The sequence below is a fragment of the Schistocerca nitens genome, chromosome 2 (assembly GCF_023898315.1).
Source record: "Schistocerca nitens isolate TAMUIC-IGC-003100 chromosome 2, iqSchNite1.1, whole genome shotgun sequence".
Classification (NCBI taxonomy): domain Eukaryota; kingdom Metazoa; phylum Arthropoda; class Insecta; order Orthoptera; family Acrididae; genus Schistocerca; species Schistocerca nitens.
In genome coordinates this window covers 372,739,793-372,760,524 of record NC_064615.1, presented here as the reverse complement: position 1 = coordinate 372,760,524, position 20,732 = coordinate 372,739,793, and the positions used below count along the sequence as shown (strand labels likewise).

General features: G+C 39.6%; 1 protein-coding gene across 3 annotated transcripts in view; it reads right to left on the bottom strand.

The window, feature by feature from the left end:
* Positions 1 to 2,361: 2,361 nt before the first annotated feature.
* LOC126236198 (uncharacterized) overlaps positions 2,362 to 20,732 on the bottom strand; it is a 316,623-nt gene continuing 298,252 nt past the window's right edge. For all 3 annotated transcript variants that reach the window (XM_049945307.1, XM_049945309.1, XM_049945308.1), the window contains exons 26-27: positions 13,680 to 13,790; positions 2,362 to 2,714 (exon numbers count right to left, since the gene is read on the bottom strand). In XM_049945307.1, the coding sequence (XP_049801264.1) occupies positions 2,647 to 2,714; positions 13,680 to 13,790 (179 nt within the window). In that variant the 3' untranslated portion in view covers positions 2,362 to 2,646. The remainder of the gene's footprint in view (positions 2,715 to 13,679; positions 13,791 to 20,732) is intronic.

Genomic DNA, 20,732 nt, shown 5'->3' with positions numbered 1-20,732 from the left:
CAAAATCTTGATACAAATCAGTGTCAATAATGTGAGTCTATAATTCCATGGGTAACTTGTATTTCTTTTGATATATATTGGTGTAACATGTACAACTTTCCAGTCTTTAGGTATGGATAATTTGTCTAACAAACAGTTCTATATTATTGCTAAAAATGGAGCTATTTCATCACCATACTTCGATAGGAATCTAACTAGTATATGGTCAGGACTGGAAGACTTTTCTTTGTTGAGTGACTTAAGTTGCTCTGGTAACCTGAGGGTATCTACTTTCAAACTGCTCACATCGGCAGTTATTGTTGATCCATATTCTGAAATATTTACTGTGTCTTCTTTAGTAAAGCAATTTTGGAAAACTGTTTTAGTAGTTTTTAGTAACTCCACATTATTGGCACTGTTTGCAGTAACACTATTATTGCTATTGCATAGAGAAGGTACTGAGTGAATCTTGCTGTTGGTATACTTTACATATGACCAGAATTGCTTTGGATTTCCTTTCAGCTTTCAAATCAGATTTTTATTGTACAAACTATTAAAAACATCTCATATTAAAGTCTGTGTTAAGTTTTGAGCATATGTAAACTGTCAACAATCTTGCATTATTTTATAACTGGCATGGATTTTTCATTGCTTCTGCAACAATGTCCTGACCTACTTTGTGTACCAGGGGGGTCTGTTCTGTATCTTATTAATTTGCTTGTTATAAAACTCTCAATTAGCATAAACACTGTGTCTTTGAATGTAAGCTACGTTTAGTCAAAAGTTACATAGTTAGTATGGAAAGAATACAGACTGCCTCTTCTTACCAGCTTTTTAAATGGATAAATTTTCTTGTCTCCCGTGATCTTCTTTATTTTTGGTGGCCTCTGCCAATCCACCTGCCCATTTTTCCATGCTCCTCTGCTATTTTGCTCCTTTTTTTCCCCACCTCTGTGACTCACCACCTCCTAACACTGTGCCCGTTGGGATTCTAATGCCTGCACACTCTGTCATACAGCACTCGTCTCTTCCCCCACCCATACAGTTCTATCCCTTTCCCTTCGCCACCCCCTACAGATGCTTGCTTGCTCCCCAAGTGATAGTTGCATTTTGGCTGGAGGTGCCGGAGCTGTCAGTAAAATGTGTTTGCTTGCTTGTGTGAGTGAATGGTGTGTATTTCTCATTTGTTGATGAAGGGTGTGGCTGAAAGCTTTATGTAAGTGTCTTTTAACTGTGCCTTCCTGCAACTTGACACATCTTCTTTTCAGTAAGCAGCAATCTGTCTTTTCCTATATTATTATATTCCTATATACATATACATCCTATTATATTCCTATCATTTTAACCAAACATATAACATAAGAAATAAAAAATAATTTTATGCTACCCACACATGGGTTGAAATTACATCACTGACTCCACAATATATGGGAATGGCAATATCCAACAAGTTAATGGGCAAAAACATACTTAATATGACGCCAGAAATTTTGAAAAAGAAGCTACAGCACATTGTGTGGGAAAAATGTTACTATTCAGTAGAAGAATTCATAGAGGATGAAATGATAATTTGAGCAAGGGGTAATTAAGTGTTAGATTTTATTGTATGTATGCATAACAAAATTGTATTATTATTATTATGCTGTTTGTTAACATCAGCTGTTCTTTGCTTTAGGGTGAATTTTACCACAATTTGACAAGTCTCCTGTACCTGAATCAGATGATTTATATTATGTATGTTATGAGATAAATAAACCACAGTTCACAATTTCCTTTGTTTAGGTATCACACTTTTTCATATATGAAGTCAGTCAGTCACTCAATCAGTCAGTAATGGAATCCTACATGAAAAAAGGCACACACTGTAAGCAGGTAATATATTTTCAACTCTCTTACAATGATTCAAGTTCTCTTTGTATGATTACCCTTCAGTCCTCAATGGTTTCTCTGCCTTTCCATGTGACATATGTGACCAAGTTTCTCCTCTCAAATTAATATATTTGCCTTCTCCACAATCTCTGACAGTTGGTACCTTGTGTCAAAAACACTCTGTAGATATAAATTCACAATTTTGTATTACAACAGCACCAAGGACTATATTCAAATACATGTTTCTTATCCATAAGTGATGATGTCCTGAATGTAGTTCTAAGCAGATATCATTAAACTTTACGTCATTTTTATTTCAGTATAATGAATTGATTGTTTTTGTAGAGATTAAATGGTGTAAGACACTCCCAATGGCAAAAATATACTTCTTGAGTTGTTCATCTTTCAGACAAAAAATTAGAAGACAGAATTCTACATTTGGTTTTCCAAGCCAGATAACTGCACTTGATATGAAATAAAATATTTTAAATATGCCAAACTGGTTTATTTATTTATTAGGATGTGGATCCTTACATGCTTTAACCACAAAAACCACAACTGTGCTTCTATGATATACCCAACAACATAACTTATTGCAACTTAAACTAAGAATGTATATACCACAGTTTACTAACAGCTGATCAAAGATAATATATCAGCAACACAACACACAAGATTACTTTAAATTTTTTTCATATTCCACAAATGTTCTATGGATGACTACATTTTAACTTTCATGATAAAAATTTGATATGTGTGCATTTCACATATGACACTCAGTAGTCCTATTCAAAAATATTACACTTTGAACTGTTTATAGTTGGTTAAACTGTGCTTAAGTATCACATCTGGTGTAGCAGGCATATCTGAAACATTCATGCAATTTTTTCAATGAATTTATTATTTGAAAATAGGGTTTGAAAAATTTATCATTCACAATAAAAATACATTTAACAGACAACTTTTTCTGTGAATAAGACATGTCAAACTAGATAAAAATGGAAGGCAAGTTTTTCTGTTCGCATGCTGCAATAGGCTATGGTCAAGCAAATTCTCCACAATATCCTTTCTGTTAGCGATGCTAGTCCCACAAGGTAACAGGAGAACTTCTGTGAAGCTTGGAAAGTAGCAGAGAGATACTGCTGGATTCAGGAGAGCTGGTCCCACAAGGTATACAGGAAAACTTCTGTGAAGTTTGGAAAGTAGCAAAGAGATACCGATGGAAGTTAAGACATATAATCTGTTGTAAAAGCCATTTTAATCATAGAAATATTGATGTGAACTTAAATTGTTCAAAAGAAATTACAGTAATTTGTGCTATTAGTATTAGTGATGACGCTACTGTGTTTCACTGTCCAAAATTTTGATAAGTAGGTTTGGAAAAATTTAAGTACCTGGAACTTAGGATTTATCTGTTATATGTATAGAACTAAATGCTATCTTATGCAGAGGTTCATGATTTCCTACACAAATATAGAAAAATGTTACATTTAAGTCTTTCTTAAACCGAGGGAAAAAAATAAATTATGAGAAGGATAGTTGCTACTCACCATGTAGCAGAGATGCTCAGCTGCAGATAGGCATGGCAAAAAGACTGTCACAAAATGATCTTTCGGCCAACAAGGCCTTTGTCAAAAATAGACAACAGGCACGCACACGCACACGCACACGCACACGCATACACACACACACACACACACACACACACACACACACACACACACACACACACACACACACACACACACACACACACACACACGCGCGCGCGCAGAGTGTGTGTGTGTGTCTGTTGTCTGTTTTTGACAAAGGCGTTGTTAGCCAAAAGCTCATTTTGTGACGGTCTTTTTGTTCTGCCTATCTGTGACTCAGCATCTCTGCTATATGGTGAGTAGCAACTATCCTTTTCATAATACTGTTACATTCTATCCTGGATTTTCCACTGTTAGAAATTGTAATACTTTACAGGGAATGAAGAAGGGATACAAAGAGGGTAGTAAGATACACTCTAGTCAGTGGCCAGTGAGAATGATGATTCAATGAATTTGCAGTAAATTGTTATTGGAAGGGCACTGAAATGTTATGCAGATGGTAAGTGGCAAGCCTGCAACAAGCCAAGCATAAAAAATAAATTTCTGGTAGCTGTTGCTTGTAATTTACATGCTAGGTCCAGAAACTGTGAGCACTTCTAAAATTAATCAGTTCCATATTGTCGTTTGTGTTTTGCAAGGAAACAGCTTCCATACATATTACATGTCAACAGCAGATTAACCAGTAGGATTGCAGAAGATACACGGAATTCTGTTGTTTCCTTCAATATGCAGCAATAAAACTTACTGATCATTTGCCTACTAACATGCATTATCTGACAGGTATCAAATCAAGTTTTAAATCTAACTTAAAATTATTTCTCCTGGCAACTCTTTCTATTTCATTAATGAACTTATACTTAAAAAAGAGCCTTTTTTAAAGTCTAGATGGATGGGTGAGACTAAAAATATGTGGTCATTAATGTTAATACTAATCATGTATACACAACCTAAAAATAAAGAAAAGGACAGACCAATATGAGAAAAAAAGAAGCAGTCCTGTGTGTGTCACACACATCAAACCAAAACACAACAAGATTATAACATTGCTGCGAAATGACAGATGTGTTAAAAACTGAATCATTAAGTACAAAGAAGGAAAATGATACACTAATTCAAGAAAAACAGCTCAATGAATCTTAAATCCATCAAACAGAAATAAGGACCGCAAAAATACATGTGAGCATACAAACTAGGAAAACAATGACAAATCCAGTATCTCCAATGATGTCACAATAAACCAAACAAGCCAAAAATCTGCATTCAAAACATGCACCTACAGAACCAGATCCAAACAAAAATGGATTACAAAGGTGTTTTTGAACATGTTGGAACATACTCATTAAGAAGCAGCATGTGAGAGACAAATATATCTCAAAACTAAGCTGCACTACCAATGAGCAATGTGTTCTTCTTGAGGCTATCTTCACAGTCCAAAACAAATTTGTGTGTGAATACTACCTAGTAAAGAACAGAATACATTTAAACAGACTGGGGTCTGTAATGCTCAGTAGAATGTTTACAGATATAAAATCATTAGAAATAAGGGAAACTAATATGGGATGATGGGGATGAAAGACTAGTAAACCTGACCCCTACAATTAAGAGAAACAATGAAATAGAACATAAGAAAACCACAAAGAAAGAATCAGGGCATTCAAATATAAAAATAATCCACCAGAACATACAATACATCAAAAATGAGGAACCTTAATCAGAAACAAAGGTGAATGAACTCCAGATATTCTATAAGGTGTACGACTTGGCTTCTGCCGTTTTTTTCCCCAGCATTTGAGGCTTTAATGAAACAAATTGGTTACACATGTATCATTCAAAGTATTTTCCATCGCTGGCCACTACTTTCTCTCATCTTTTGGGCAGTGTATGAATACCGCATCAAAAAAATTGGTCATCGTTTGAAGCGATCCACGAATCAATCCAATTTGTGACTTCTTCATGATATTGGAAGTGTTGGTCAGCCAAGCCATGAGACATTGATCTAAACAGGTGATACTCAGAGGGAGCAATGACTGGAGAATATGGTGGGTGGGGTAGGACTTCCCATTTTAATGTTTCCAAGTGCGTTTTGACCTCTTTTGCAACATGGGGGTCAAGCGTTGCCGTGCTGCAAAATCACTTTATCATGCCTCTCGCTGTATTGCAGCCATTTGTCTTTTAACACTCTGTTCAAATGCATTAATTGCATTCGATAATGAGCAACTGGGATCATTTCACTTGGTTTTAACACCTCATATTACATGACACTGAGCTGGTCCCACCAAATGCAGAGCATGATCTTGGAGCCGTGAATATTCGGTTTGGCCATCAACGTGGAAGCATGGCCAGGATATCCCCATTGCATTTAGGGTTATCGTAATGAACCCATTTTTTGTCCCCAATCACAATGAAATGCAGAAATCCCTTCCGTTTTTGCCTCTGAAGCAACTGTTCACAAACACACAAACGCCGTTCAACGTCTCTTGGTTTCAGCTCACACGTGACCCAAGTTCCTTCTTTCTGAATCATTCCCATAGCCTTGAGACATTTTGAAATGGCTTGCTGTGTCACTCCCACTAATCATGCCAGTTCTTCTTGAGTTTGATGTGAGTCTTCACTCAGCAATGTCTCCAATTGTGCATCTTCGAAAACATTCTCTCTTCCATAACTATGCCGGCCTACGATGTTGAAATCACCATTTTTGAAGTGCTGAAACCACTCAAGACACGTTATTTTACTAATAGCATCCTTACCATATGTACTTGAGAGCATTTGATGAGACTCAGCCGCTGTTTTCTTCATATTGGAACAAAACAGTAACACCTCCCGCAAATGATGATAATTAGGCTTTCAATCAAGAACAACTCTATGATGCAGACACAAATTGACTAATGTCTGAATGAGGTTATGTTGACCAAGGTCCAAGCTAATTGCCTGACATCTGTGATCTGTTTGTTTCAACCGCTACTTACCGTTGTCGCCACTTATCGGCAAACGGCAAAAAGCAAAGTTGTACACCTTGTAGCTCTGACAGAACATGGAACTTCAATGAGCATGAAATTTCAAAATTTTATGGTAGCAAATTATAATGTAATTTCTAGCTCATGTAGACAGAATAGCAAGTGTGCAGAAGCTGCAATAGTAACTCATAACAACATCAAGAGAAACTACATAAACAGTCTTGCTGGCAGGCCGCTACAGTCTGGAACTGCGCGACTGCTACGGTCGCAGGTTCGAATCCTGCCTCGGGCAAGGATGTGTGTGATGTTCTTAGGTTGGTTAGGCTTAAGTAGTTCTAAGTTCTAGGGGACTGATGACCTCAGAAGTTAAGTCCCATAGTGCTCAGAGCCAAACAGTCTTGACTTAAATTAAAAATATAATACTGAAAATGTGGTAGAAGTAAGAGGCCAAAACATTAATTTAAGTAGTTCCTCACTAAAAGAAACAAATATTATGACAATGATATACTATGCCACGTGGGATTAGCCAAGCACTCTAAGGCGCTGCAGTCATGGACCGTGCGGCTAATCCCTGTGGAGGTTCGAGTTCTCCCTTGGGCATGGGTGTGTGTGTGTTTGTCCTTAGGATAATTTAGGTTAAGTAGTGTATAAGCTTAGGGACTGATGACCTTAGCAGTTAAGTCCCATAAGATTTCACACACATTTGAGCATTTTTTTGATATACTATGCACTAGTCCATTCAACATTTAAGTTGTGGCATAATTTGTGGCAAGGTGCCTCACAAACAAACACTAATAGAATATTCAAACTGTAAGAAAGAGCAATAAGAATGATAGCCAACCTTGAGTGGAGAGAATCATGTAGGCCAGAATTTAAAGCTCTTCAGATCCTAACATTACCCAACATAAACCTATACAAGTTCCTGTGTTGGACAAAATTCAAACACGCTCCCAATAAACATGATAACAAGACACAGCACAACCACGAAACACAGAAACCTGATCTCTTCCATGAACCCATACACAACACCATGAAATACAAAACACTGCCATCGTAAACAGGACCAAACATCCAAGAAAAACTACCTTCATGCTTAAGAGAGATATATAGTAACACTATTTTCAAAAAATATTTCAAAACTTATTTGACAGAAAACTGTTATTGTCATATTAATGCATTCACTACTTTTAAATTGTAAGACAAACTGCAATGCAAATAATGTATCAAAAATAAATGTTAATTACATATATAAGTAGCATAAAAACATTAAAAAAAATTGTAATTTACCATGAAATAGGTCTAGAATATTATTGTAAAAAACTCTTAATTTGCTAGATGCTTAGTAAATGATGTATATTTATCACTGCATATAATATAGGCCACATAAATAAATAAAAAGAACTGTGTGTCAGTCCAACCACATGTAGCCAAGTGCAATTAGCATCAATTTTAAATTAAACCATATATTGTTCTACATTGTGATCAGATTCTCTTAGCTGCATTAAACTGGAGAACATCGTCAAACAAACATGACACTTCCATACGAAAACACAAACTTCCACATATGACAACAGATAACTCCTAAATTCTGAATATTGCAGTTTCTCTGAAATTACATATAAGATTTTTGCGAGTAAAATGTGGTTAAATTTGACTTTTTACCTATAATACTAACAGCAAAAATTATGATACTCCAATTTCAGAAAGCAAAGTTGACACTCACATCTCTGTAATGCAGCTATAATAACACATCATATGTCACTGAGTGAAGACATTCCCACAGTTCATCTGAGTGAAAACAGATATTTGAGGTGAATGGCTTGGCTGTTTACTATGTAAATAAATGGATTGGTAGATAACAATAGAAGCTACATGAGGCCATTCACTGATGATGCTGCATATAGGTAGCTTAGCTGTCTAGTTAGAAAACTGCACTGGAATGCAGGAAGATCTGAAGAGGATGGATTAACAATTGACCTTTGACATAAAAAAAGTAACATACCATGCATAAAAAACAACATGAAACCCATTATTTTTTGACTGCACAATTCATGATCAAGCAAATAGTAATAAACATTAAATGTCTATGAATATGGATCCAGAGCACTACCTACAGCGAAGACAAATGCTAAAATGTGATTCACTGGAATAATCCTGTGAAAATACACTGCCGGAAAAAATTGGTACTCCCGGTACTGATCCGATGACAGCATGTGGCACCTGGGGGATAGTGAATGTACTGATAATGGTTTCAACATCACCCAACAACAGATGGCATAGTGGTATAGCTACCTGAGTGTCATCTGTGTCTAGCATTTAATAGGGAATGCTCACAGCCAGAAGGCTCAGAGTGGCACAAACGTTTGAAGCAAGCAGGCAACCATGCGCTCGTGCTCCTGGCAGCCAGCTAAGGGGTCAAATTGTGGCCTACCAAGGGGCAGGATGGTCCTTTCAAAGAATTGCCTTGTCAGCTGGTGTCAGTGGTCACATGAACATTCTCACACCAGAAGACGAGGTTCTGAATGTCCACGTAGCACTAGATCCCCACCAGGATCATTATATTGTCAGGGCAGTAGGGGCAGAACATACAGCTATCACAGCACAGACAAGAGGGTCTGTGAGTCCAGACATATCAACATGAAGTGGTGCAAACCGGTTATTAGCAGTGGGACTATGAGCAAGAACACATCTAGCCCGCTGTTGACTCGTGCCACAGCGTAGACATGCATGACTTGATTGGTGCCATCATAGCATCAATTGGAAGATGGAATGGTGTGCCATGGTCTTCAGTGATGAAAGCAGATTCTGCCTGCATGCAACTGATGGTTGTTTGCGCATATGACATGCACCTGGTGGGTGCAGTTTCGTAGATTGCATTCATCCAGGACACACTGATCCCACCCTAGGCCTTATGCTCCAGTGTGCAATAAGCTACAACTCTCATCACTTTTGGTGTTTCTGCATGGGACAGTAACCAGCACTTGGCACATGCAGAATGTTGTTAGACTGGTTATTGCAACAGGATAATGCTCACCCACACACTGCCAGTGAAACTCAATGTGCTCTACAAGACATGCAGCAACTTTCCTGGCCAGCATGACCTATAGACTTGTCTCCAGTCAACTACATGTGGGATATGATGAGACAAAAAGTGACTTATCAACCAACAGCTCTTACAGAACTACATGAACAGGTCAAGCAGGCATGGTATAAGATATCCCAGGATGGTATTCACCATCTGTATGATCAACTGGAAGCCAGAGTCAACAACTGCATTTCCGCCCGTGGAGGCTACACCATGTATTAATATAGATGTTTCAGCATGGGTCAATAACAAGATAGAACCGCAGAATTGCTTGTGCTACTGGTCTGTAAATGTAATCATTTCATGTACTCCATATGCACTGTTGCAGCAATAAATCTTGAGTGAATTGGGAACCTCTAAATGGTGAACTAATTTTTTATGGCACTGTATAATTCATCCATGAATCAGATTGTTCACAAAACTACTATTTAACTGATTCTTGAGGATTCCTAATCAGTATAATAAAGGAGAAAGACAAGACCCTTCGAGTGACAGAGGCTACAGAAAAGATTTGCGTACCATTGACAGGTTTCTGATTAACATTCTAAGAGTGTAATTTCAAATAAGAGTCTAGCAACATATTATTTTCTTCTACAAATATCTTGCAAAGTGACTATTGGAAAAATTTAATAAATTTAACTAATATACAGTATGTGGACAGTTGCACTTTTGTACACAGTTTGTGACAGGAGTAGAAAATGGGAGAAATGATACACAAATATAATGTAAATCCCACACACCAAAATGTCGCTTGTGGACTGAAGACAATATATGTAGAAACACAATGCGTATGAACTGTTGCTCTTTCTATGCATGATTTGTGACAGGAACAGGAAAGTAGAGAAATGATAGGATATTTAATGTACCATTCACAATTTACCATCATGTGGCTTGTGGAGGGTAGACACAAGATGTAACAATGAAGTTAATCTGTTTAATGGTGTGCTTCTGAATGTACAGTCAAGTTGTTGTTTTCATTTGATGCACAATATTTTCATGACAGACCGAGTCAGCTTCTTTGGGTGCTGCAAGTTTTGCTGATAATTTTACTTGCTGCATGGGCTCTAGCCAAATTGTGTACTATTGTTGGTCCCGCACAGCTGAATTATACTTCCAGTGCTCACTATGCCCTTTGATACTCTTGTTTATCAGGGACCATACTAACATTTCCTGAAACACAAATTCTCTTAACATTCCCCAGCTCTGGTGGATGTGATGGTTGGTGAGATCTTAACAAATTGAGTGCCAGACTCAAACCCTTGTTTAAATTGAAAATCAAACCCCATTTATTAGAGTTTTCTAATATCTTTATTATGCTGCACAAAAATTTGGTAATTACAGCATAATAGTGGTCTTTCATGCCTTATTTCATGATTATATTCGCGGCAGTGTTTGGTTGTTTTAGTCTGGTGTGTTTTAACAAGGGAAACTCCCATCACACCCCCCTCAGATTTCGTGCTAAGTTGGCCTATTGGATAGCTGATCAAAAACTGAACACAGATCTAACATGAAAACAGGAAGAAGGTATACTGCCTGTTGAAAAAAAGAAGCAAAATAGAAATAGTGAACAGTCCAAATTTAATGTGTGCAAGATTGAGCACAATTAAAGACATCGTGTATGGTCACAGAGTTGGACTGTGAAGGGGAGATGCAGGTTCAAATCTCCCTCCATTCTCCTTCCTTTTTTTCCCCCACCAAATTACTACTTTTCTATCCAGTCATTGAAGTCCTCTGTTGTAACATAGTTCTCACCCATTTATTTATGGTACTTATTTCTGTGAGAGGTCTATGTGACATCTCACCTGATGTCATAATTCATCACAGAATACAAGTCACATGGTAGGAATATATTACAGAGGCAAGTAAATGTGATGAATAGTGAAACAACAAATAAATGAGTGTGAACTATGTTACAACAAAGGAATTCAGAGACACGCCATCCAAAACATAGCACAAGATGCATAATATGAAGTACTCATGTACAACAAATAGAAGGTATGTGCATCTGGAGATCCCTTCGTTACATATCACTGTTGCAAACTGACATTGCACCAAACACATCACAAATTTCAATACAGCGAATGGACACATCAATGACAGGACTGAAAGTTCACAATTTTGTGAAAAAAAGAAGTGGGGCTGAGTGAGATTTGAACCTGCCCCCCCCCCCCCCCTCTTCATAGTCCAACACCATGACCATATAACCACAACACAACAGTCATGCAACATATTGGTTCAGAGCGAATGGTTTCCTGCTAAATGAAAATAAAACTCAGCAGATAATCTTCACTCTAAGAGACAAGCCACTATCTGATGACCCTAGTTCTGTTAAATTCCTGGGAGTTTATTTAGGCGAAAAGTTATCCTGGGGGCCAACATGTAAACTATATTAGTAGTAAGCTATCTAGAGTTATTTATTTATTAAGACAACTCAGAAATTGTGTACCTGAAACGTACATCAGATCATCTTATTTTGCATTTTTCCAAAGTATAATATCCTATGGCATTATCTTGTGGGGTAACTGTAGTCATATACATGACATCCTATTATTGCAGAAGAAAGCTGTTAGGATAATTACATATTCTTCACATAAGGCTCACTGCAAACCCTCATTTACTAAACAAAAAATTATGACAGTAATAAACCTCTATACATACAATGTCTTAATCTTTACGAAGAAGAACTTACAAGATGTGAAACATAGAGAAAATGTACATTGTTATGACACAAGAAGCATCAAACACATATACACACCTTACCACAGATTATCAAAATCAATAAATAGCTATGAAGTCACAGGGCACAAACTATTTAATAAGCTGCCCCATGCTATACAGGATCTTCCTGAACATACATTCAAAGAAAGACTGCAAAATGGTTTATTGCCCACCCGTTCTATGATATCAATGAATTCTTCAACTGTAAAATGCAGTAATCCAACAGATGACCCACTGTACATTTATTGTAATATGAGCTAAAATATTTCAGTAGTCAATACCTTATCACACTGTAATATAAATTGTATCTTCATTTGACATTGTCAATTGCTGTAATGGCCTAAAGACAATAAAATCTTTATTATTATTATTAATGTTGCTCGATATTGCACACACTAAATTTGGGTTCTTCACTGTTTTTATTTTGCTTCTTTTTTCTACAGTTCAGTACACCTTCTTCCCGTTTCCATGCTCGATCTGTGCTCAGTTTTTGATGGCCTGTCCCATGTGTCAACGTATCACTAAATCTGAATGGGGGGGGGGGGGGGGGGGGGTGATGAGGAGTTTCCCTCATAAGGCCCTTAATTTCATAACATGACAAGTCTAACTCATTGTTAAGAATCATTGTCCTCCTCTTGATTTTATTCATAGGACTGACACCTATCTGTCTGTAGAAAACGTCATTCACAAGTTTAGAAATCTTCTTATTGCAGTCCACACATGCCATTATGACCATAGTATTGCCCTTGTCAGCTGGCACAATCAGTTTTTTTCCCAATAGATATCTCAGTGCTACTCATTCTTTCTCTGAGAATTTGGGTCCTGGTATTGGTGCCTCAATAAGCGGTCTATGGGTTTTGCAGTGAACCACTTCTGATGCTTCCAGTGGGACTGAAGTTACAACATGCTCCACAGAGATGATGTAAGCTACTTTTGACAACATTTTGGACTTAGCCCCTTAGCAAAAATCTTCACTTTATCCTCATCAAGATGCTTGTCAGTGAGATTAATTACTGTATGGCTCCTACATCTTGTCTCAGTTTTTGTGCAACCAATAGAATTTTGCTTTCTTGTATGCAGACATTTTCAACTACATTTATTCTGCTTGTGACCATGTCATATTGTCAACCCATTCCCAAGTATCTACAGAGAGTGTATCTGACATGTGAAAATAGAGGCGGACAAGCTCTTTTGTAGTGACATCTATAAGTTGTCAGGTGTCACAAATTCTCTGTGTATAAAATGGAAAAAATAGCTTGACTGTACACCCTGAAGCACACCATAAATTATTTACACCAAGAAGTCTCAGAGATCAAATCAGAGTTAATCTAAACTGAAAAACTCTTAATTTCAAATTTTTTGGAAAGATAATTACAGTTTACATTTTTAGTATGATTCATAACACATAAAACATCCTCAAAATCTTTACTGAAAATTTTACTTTAATTAATAAAGGGTAACAGTGAATTTGAATAAACTTACCCATTTGGAACCATTCAGTGGTGTTTTCAGCATCTTGTCGTGCTGAATTCAAAGCATGCCTTATAGCAATAGGCAGTGCTATGCTCATGCATATTGGTGGCTCACCCGTTGCTAAAAACAAAGTTAATGTAATACTTTATTTTTCAGAGAGTAATGTGAAAAAATAAGTTGCGTGTGTTTCAAACATTAACACCTAATTTATAACATTACAAGAAGTGAACAGTCAAGACATTTCAAATTTCTGTGGAAGATGAAATCAAACAATGGAGAGTCCATGATAGAAAAATAACAATATCGAAAGGATAGATTGCTACTCACCACATGAAGAAGGTATTGAATCACAGTTGGGCACAATAATAAGAGTGCTAGAAATATTTCAGCTTTCGGACAAAATCCATCTGCAGAAGTACAAAACACACACACATTCACAACACACAAGCACAGGCTACTGCCTACAGAAACTAAAGTGTAACTAACTACATTTGGTGTGAACAGCAATAACGGGTGTAAGGAAGAGGTGTGGTGTGGCTAGAGAGGTGGACTCCGGGTAGGGTTGGGGGAAGATACTACTGCTGCCAGTGGGAGCAAACATGGATATGATGGGGACAGGATAGTGCTGCTAGGAGCAACACCAGGATGCTGTGCTTGGGGAGAAGGAAAGGGAGAGGAAATATGTAGAGAAAGGGAAGGACTATGTAGGTTTGTTGACAGAATAAATGTGAGTAGTACTGGAGTGGGAGCAAGAGAGGGGATAGGCATGTGAGAGACAGACCAGCAAAGGATGAGGTCAGGGGGTTACAAGAATGAAGGATATGTTGTGGGGAGAGTTCCTACGAAGCAGTCTGTGAAGCACATCATGTTTGGAACTGTTCAGAAACTGGGTGCTACAACTGTCTCTTGGCCACAGTTTAGCAGTGGCCATTCATGAAGACAGACAGCTTGTTATTTGTCATACCCATAAAGAACGTGGCACAATGGTTGCAGCTAAGTTGGTTTTCATAAGTGGCCCTGCCTTTGATGGGGTAGGAGATGCCCTGCCAAGACTAGACGGGACATGTCTTGCATCTAGGTCTATTGCAGCAATATGAACCATGTGGCAAGGGGTTTCAAGGAAGAGGGGTGGGGTAGGGATGTACAGGGATATTGCATAGGTTGGGTGGACAGTGGAATACCACTGTGGGAGGGGTAGGGAGGATATCTCTCATTTCAAGGCATAGGGAGGTCATCAAAACCCTGGTGGAAAATGAGTTTCAGTTGCTCCAAGCCTGGGGATTACTGAGTCACAAGATGAGAGTGCTTTTGTGGTCAAACAATGGGTATCTGGGGGATGGAAGGTGATTGATGAGATGAGACACAGGACATTTGTTTCTGGACAACAATGGGAGGATAATTTCATTCTGTGAAGGCTTCAGTGAGACCCTTGGCATATTAAGAAAGGGTTGTCATTACAGATGTGAGAGCCACTAGCGTATGGAATTGATTTCTTGGTGTGGAATGGATGGAAGCTTTCAATGTGGAGGTGTTATTAATTGTTGGTAGATTTGATGTGGACAGAGGTACTGATGTAACCATTCTTGAGGAGAAGGCTGACATCAAGAAAGATGACTTGTTGTGGAAGCAACATCAAACTGCAGTCCATGGGCTGCATGCAGCCCTCACAAGTATTCATGTGGCCAGCAGTTCTCTACTGTATTTTATTATAATATAAAGGTAGCAATTAATAGCCCAATCCAGAAATGCCAACTAATGTTAAGAGCTTCTTAAGAGTGTAGTTTTTCTGATCAGTAACAAACAAAAATACCTACAGAGACAGAAATATTTTAAGATGAGCTTAATTTTAACTGATGCTGGTGTATTCGATCATGAGATAAGTAAAGTAAGAGAGGTGCAAGCAGTGTGTGTTCCCTGCCGCCGTTGGATAAGCAGCTGCAGCAGCAAGTCGTATACTCTTAGCTCACTTATTTGTTACGTAGTTTAATTCTTAATATCTTTGCATGTTTTTGGTATTTGTGTTGTTTAATTCATAAATTTCGGGCGTATTGTAGTATTTGAGAGTTGTAGCATCGCGTTTTAGTACCTGAATAGTGTAAAATTGCATAGTCTCCTTCCGCCGCTGAGCAGTGTGTCAGCAGTGCGCAAGTAGCAGCATTACTGCATTTACTAGGCAATCTTGTATTTTAATAACCATTTAAATTTTGTGTCGAATTGTTTGTGCTCTCTGTAGATTAGTTCAGACGTTCTTTGCACAACAGTTTTTAGCATGGATAGGGACTGCAACTGCTGTGTTCGGATGCAGGCTGAGTTGGCATCCCTTCGCTCCCAGCTTCAGGCAGTGTTGGCTTGGGTCACACAGCTTGAGGCTGTTGCCAATGGGCATCACTGTGGGGGTCCGGATGGGGGTTTGTCGGGGACGGCTAGCTCGTCCCATGCATCCCCCGATCAGCTACGACTGTGGCTGCCCGGGATACTGCCCACATTGAGGCTGATCCCTCACCTGTGGTAGAGTGGGAGGTCGTCTTGAGGTGTGGCAGGGGGCGAAAGACATTCCGGAGGGCTGAACGGAAGGCCTCTCCAGTTTGTCTGACGAACCGGTTTCAGGCTCTGTCTCAGGCTGATACTGATCTTCGGCCGGACATGGCTGCTTGTCCTGTTCCAGAGGTTGCCCCTCAGTCTGCAAGATCCGGGCGGTCGCAGAGGGTGGGCTTACTGGTAGTTGGGAGCTCCAATGTCAGGCGCGTAATGGGGCCCCTTAGGGATCTGGCAGCAAGAGAGGGGAAGAAAACCAATGTGCACTCCGTGTGCATACCGGGGGGAGTCATTCCAGACGTGGAAAGGGTCCTTCCGGATGCCATGAAGGGTACAGGGTGCACCCATCTGCAGGTGGTCACTCATGTCGGCACCAATGATGTGTGTCGCTATGGATCGGAGGAAATCCTCTCTGGCTTCCGGCGGCTATCTGATTTGGTGAAGACTGCCAGTCTCGCTAGCGGGATGAAAGCAGAGCTCACCGTCTGCAGCATCGTCGACAGGACTGACTGCGGACGTTTGGTACAGAGCCGAGTGGAGGGTCTGAATCAGAGGCTGAGATGGTTCTGCGACCGTGTGGGCTGCAGATTCCTCGACTTGCGCCATAGGCTGGTGGGGTTTCGGATTCCGCTGGATAGGTCAGGAGTCCACTACACGCAGCAAGTGGCTACACGGGTAGCAGGGGTTGTGTGGCGTGGACTGGGCGGCTTTTAGGTTAGATGGCCTCGGGCAAGTACAGAAAGGGCAGCAGCCTCAAAGGGTGCAGGGAAAAGTCAGGACATGCGGGGCCCAAGCAGCAATTGGTATTGTAATTGTAAATTGTCGAAGCTGCATTGGTAAAGTACCGGAACTTCAAGCGCTGATAGAAAGTACCGAAGCTGAAATCGTTATCGGTACAGAAAGCTGGCTGAAGCCTGAGATAAATTCTGCCGAAATTTTTACAAAGGGACAGGTGGTGTTTAGAAAGGATAGATTGCATGCAACTGGTGGTGGCGTGTTTGTCGCTGTTAGTAGTAGTTTATCCTGTAGTGAAGTAGAAGTGGATAGTTCCTGTGAATTATTATGGGTGGAGGTTACACTCAACAACCGATCTAGGTTAATAGTTGGCTCCTTTTACCGACCTCCCGACTCAGCAGCATTAGTGGCAGAACAACTGAGAGAAAATTTGGAATACATTTCACATAAATTTTCTCAGCATGTTATCGTCTTAGGTGGAGATTTCAATTTACCAGATATAGGCTGGGACACTCAAATGTTTAGGACGGGTGGTAGGTACAGAGCATCGAGTGACATTACACTGAGTGCACTATCCGAAAATTACCTCGAGCAATTAAACAGAGAACCGAGTCGTGGAGATAACATCTTGGACCTATTGATAACAAACAGACCCGAACTTTTCGACTCTGTAAGTGCAGAACAGGGAATCAGTGATCACAAGGCCGTTGCAGCATCCCTGAAAATGGAAGTTAATAGGAATATAAAAAAAGGGAGGACGGTTTATCTGTTTAGCAAGAGTAATAGAAGGCAGATTTCAGACTACCTAACAGATAAAAACGAAAATTTCTGTTCCGACACTGACAATGTTGAGTGTTTATGGAAAAAGTTCAAGGCAATCGTAAAATGCGTTTTAGACAGGTACGTGCCGAGTAAAACTGTGAGGGATGGGAAAAACCCACCGTGGTTCAACAACAAAGTTAGGAAACTACTGCGAAACCGTGGTTCAACAACAAAGTTAGGAAACTACTGCGAAAGCAAAGAGAGTTTCACTCCAAGTGTAAACGCAGCCAAAACCTCTCAGACAAACAGAAGCTAAACGATGTCAAAGTTAGCGTAAGGAGGGCTATGCGTGAAGCGTTCAGTGAATTCCAAAGTAAAATTCTATGTACCGACTTGACAGAAAATCCTAGGAAGTTCTGGTCTTACGTTAAATCAGTAAGTGGCTCGAAACAGCATATCCAGACACTCCGGGATGATGATGGCATTGAAACAGAGGATGACACGCGTAAAGATGAAATACTAAACACCTTTTTTCAAAGCTGTTTCACAGAGGAAGACCACACTGCAGTTCCTTCTCTAAATCCTCGCACAAACGAAAAAATGGCTGACATCGAAATAAGTGTCCAAGGAATAGGAAAGCAACTGGAATCACTCAACAGAGGAAAGTCCACTGGACCTGATGGGATACCAATTCGATTCTACACAGAGTACGCGGAAGAGCTTGCCCCCCTTCTAACAGCCGTGTACCGCAAGTCTCTAGAGGAACGGAAGGTTCCAAATGATTGGAAAAGAGCACAGGTAGTCCCAGTCTTCAAAAAGGGTCGTCGAGCAGATGCGCAAAACTATAGACCTATATCTCTGACATCAATCTGTTGTAGAATTTTAAAACATGTTTTTTGCTCGCGTATCATGCCGTTTTTGGAAACCCAGAATCTACTCTGTAGGAATCAACATGGATTCCGGAAACAGTGATCGTGTGAGACCCAACTCGCTTTATTTGTTCATGAGACCCAGAAAATATTAGATACAGGCTCCCAGGTAGATGCTATTTTCCTTGACTTCCGGAAGGCGTTCGATACAGTTCCGCACTGTCGCCTGATAAACAAAGTAACAGCCTACGGAACATCAGACCAGCTGTGTGGCTGGATTGAAGAGTTTTTAGCAAACAGAACACAGTATGTTGTTATCAATGGGGAGACGTCTACCGACGTTAAAGTAACCTCTGGCGTGCCACAGGGGAGTGTTATGGGACCATTGTTTTTCACAATATATATAAATGACCTAGTAGATAGTGTCGGAAGTTCCATGTGGCTTTTCGTGGATGATGCTGTAGTAGACAGAGAAGTTGCAGCATTACAAAATTGTAGCGAAATGCAGGAAGATCTGCTGCGGATAGGCACTTGGTGCAGGGAGTGGCAACTGACCCTTAACATAGACAAATGTAATGTATTGCGAATACATAGAAAGAAGGATCCTTTATTGTATGATTATATGATAGCGGAACAAACACTGGTAGCAGTTACTTCTGTAAAATATCAGGGAGTATGCGTGCAGAACGATTTGAAGTGGAATGATCATATAAAATTAATTGTTGGTAAGGTGGGTGCCAGATTGAGATTCATTGGGAGAGTCCTTAGAAAATGTAGTCCATCAGCAAAGGAGGTGGCTTACAAAACACTTGTTTGACCTATACTTGAGTATTGCTCATCAGTGTGGGATCCGTACCAGATCGGGTTGACGGAGGAGATAGAGAAGATCTAAAGAAGAGCGGCGCGTTTCGTCACAGGGTTATTTGGTAACCGTGATAGCGTTACGGAGATGTTTAGCAAACTCAAGTGGCAGACTCTGGAAGAGAGGCGCTCTGCATCGTGGTGTAGCTTGCTCGCCAGGTTTCGAGAGGGTGCGTTTCTGGATGAGATATCAAATATATTGCTTCCCCCTACTTACACCTCCCGAGGAGATCACGAATGTAAAATTAGAGAGATTTGAGCGCGTACAGAGGCTTTCAGACAGTCGTTCTTCCCGCGAACCATACGTGACTGGAATAGAAAAGGGAGGTAATGACCGTGGCACGTAAAGTGCCCTCCGCCACACACCGCTGGGTGGCTTGCGGAGTATAAATGTAGATATAGATGTAGATGTAGACCACTATGGTCACTTCCGTGTCAAAGTTAATACCTTATCAGCTGATCATTATGTGTTGTATACATTCTTGAGTTGTCAGTATAGGCAGGCAACCAACAAACTATTCCCTCTTTCACATCCTCTAACCCCGTAGTGATCACACTACTTACGCCTCTCTTACTTTACTTATCTCATGATCAAATACACCAGCATCAATTAAAATTAAGCTCATCTTAAAATATTACTGTCTCTGTATTTTTGTTTGTTACTGATAAAGAAAACTACAACTCTTAAGAAGCTCTTAACATTAGTTGACATTTCTGGATTGAGCTGTTAGTGGCTACACGCTTACTATTATAAAATACAGCTGAGAATCATGGGCCACATAAATACTTATTAGGGCTGCATGCAGCCCGTGGACTGCAGTTCGATGACAACTGATCTAGATGCCCCAGGTTAGAGTGTGATGGCACCATGCAGATACCAATTGCTATACTATGAATTTGTTTGTAGGTGATACCCTCAAAGAAGAAGTAATTGTGAGTGAGGGTATACGAGGGTGGCTTGAAAAGTTATTGGAACAGAATAGAGAAAAGTACATACATCACTGATTTTTTTTTTATTTTTCAATGTAGTCTCTTTGTAGATTAATGCCTTGATCCCATCTCAAAAATCAGTTTCCTTCAGGCCTGCAAAATAGTTGTCAGCTCCGCCCATCAATTCTTTGTTTGAATTGAATCTTCATCCACCAAGAAAAATTTCAGTTTTGGCAAGAGATAGAAGTCTGATGGAGCCATAGCAGGTGAATAAGGTGGCTGTGGCAACAATTCATACCTTAGTTCATGTAATTTTGCCATGGTGATGGTACATGTGTGCGGACGCACACTGTTTTGTCGCAGCACCCGT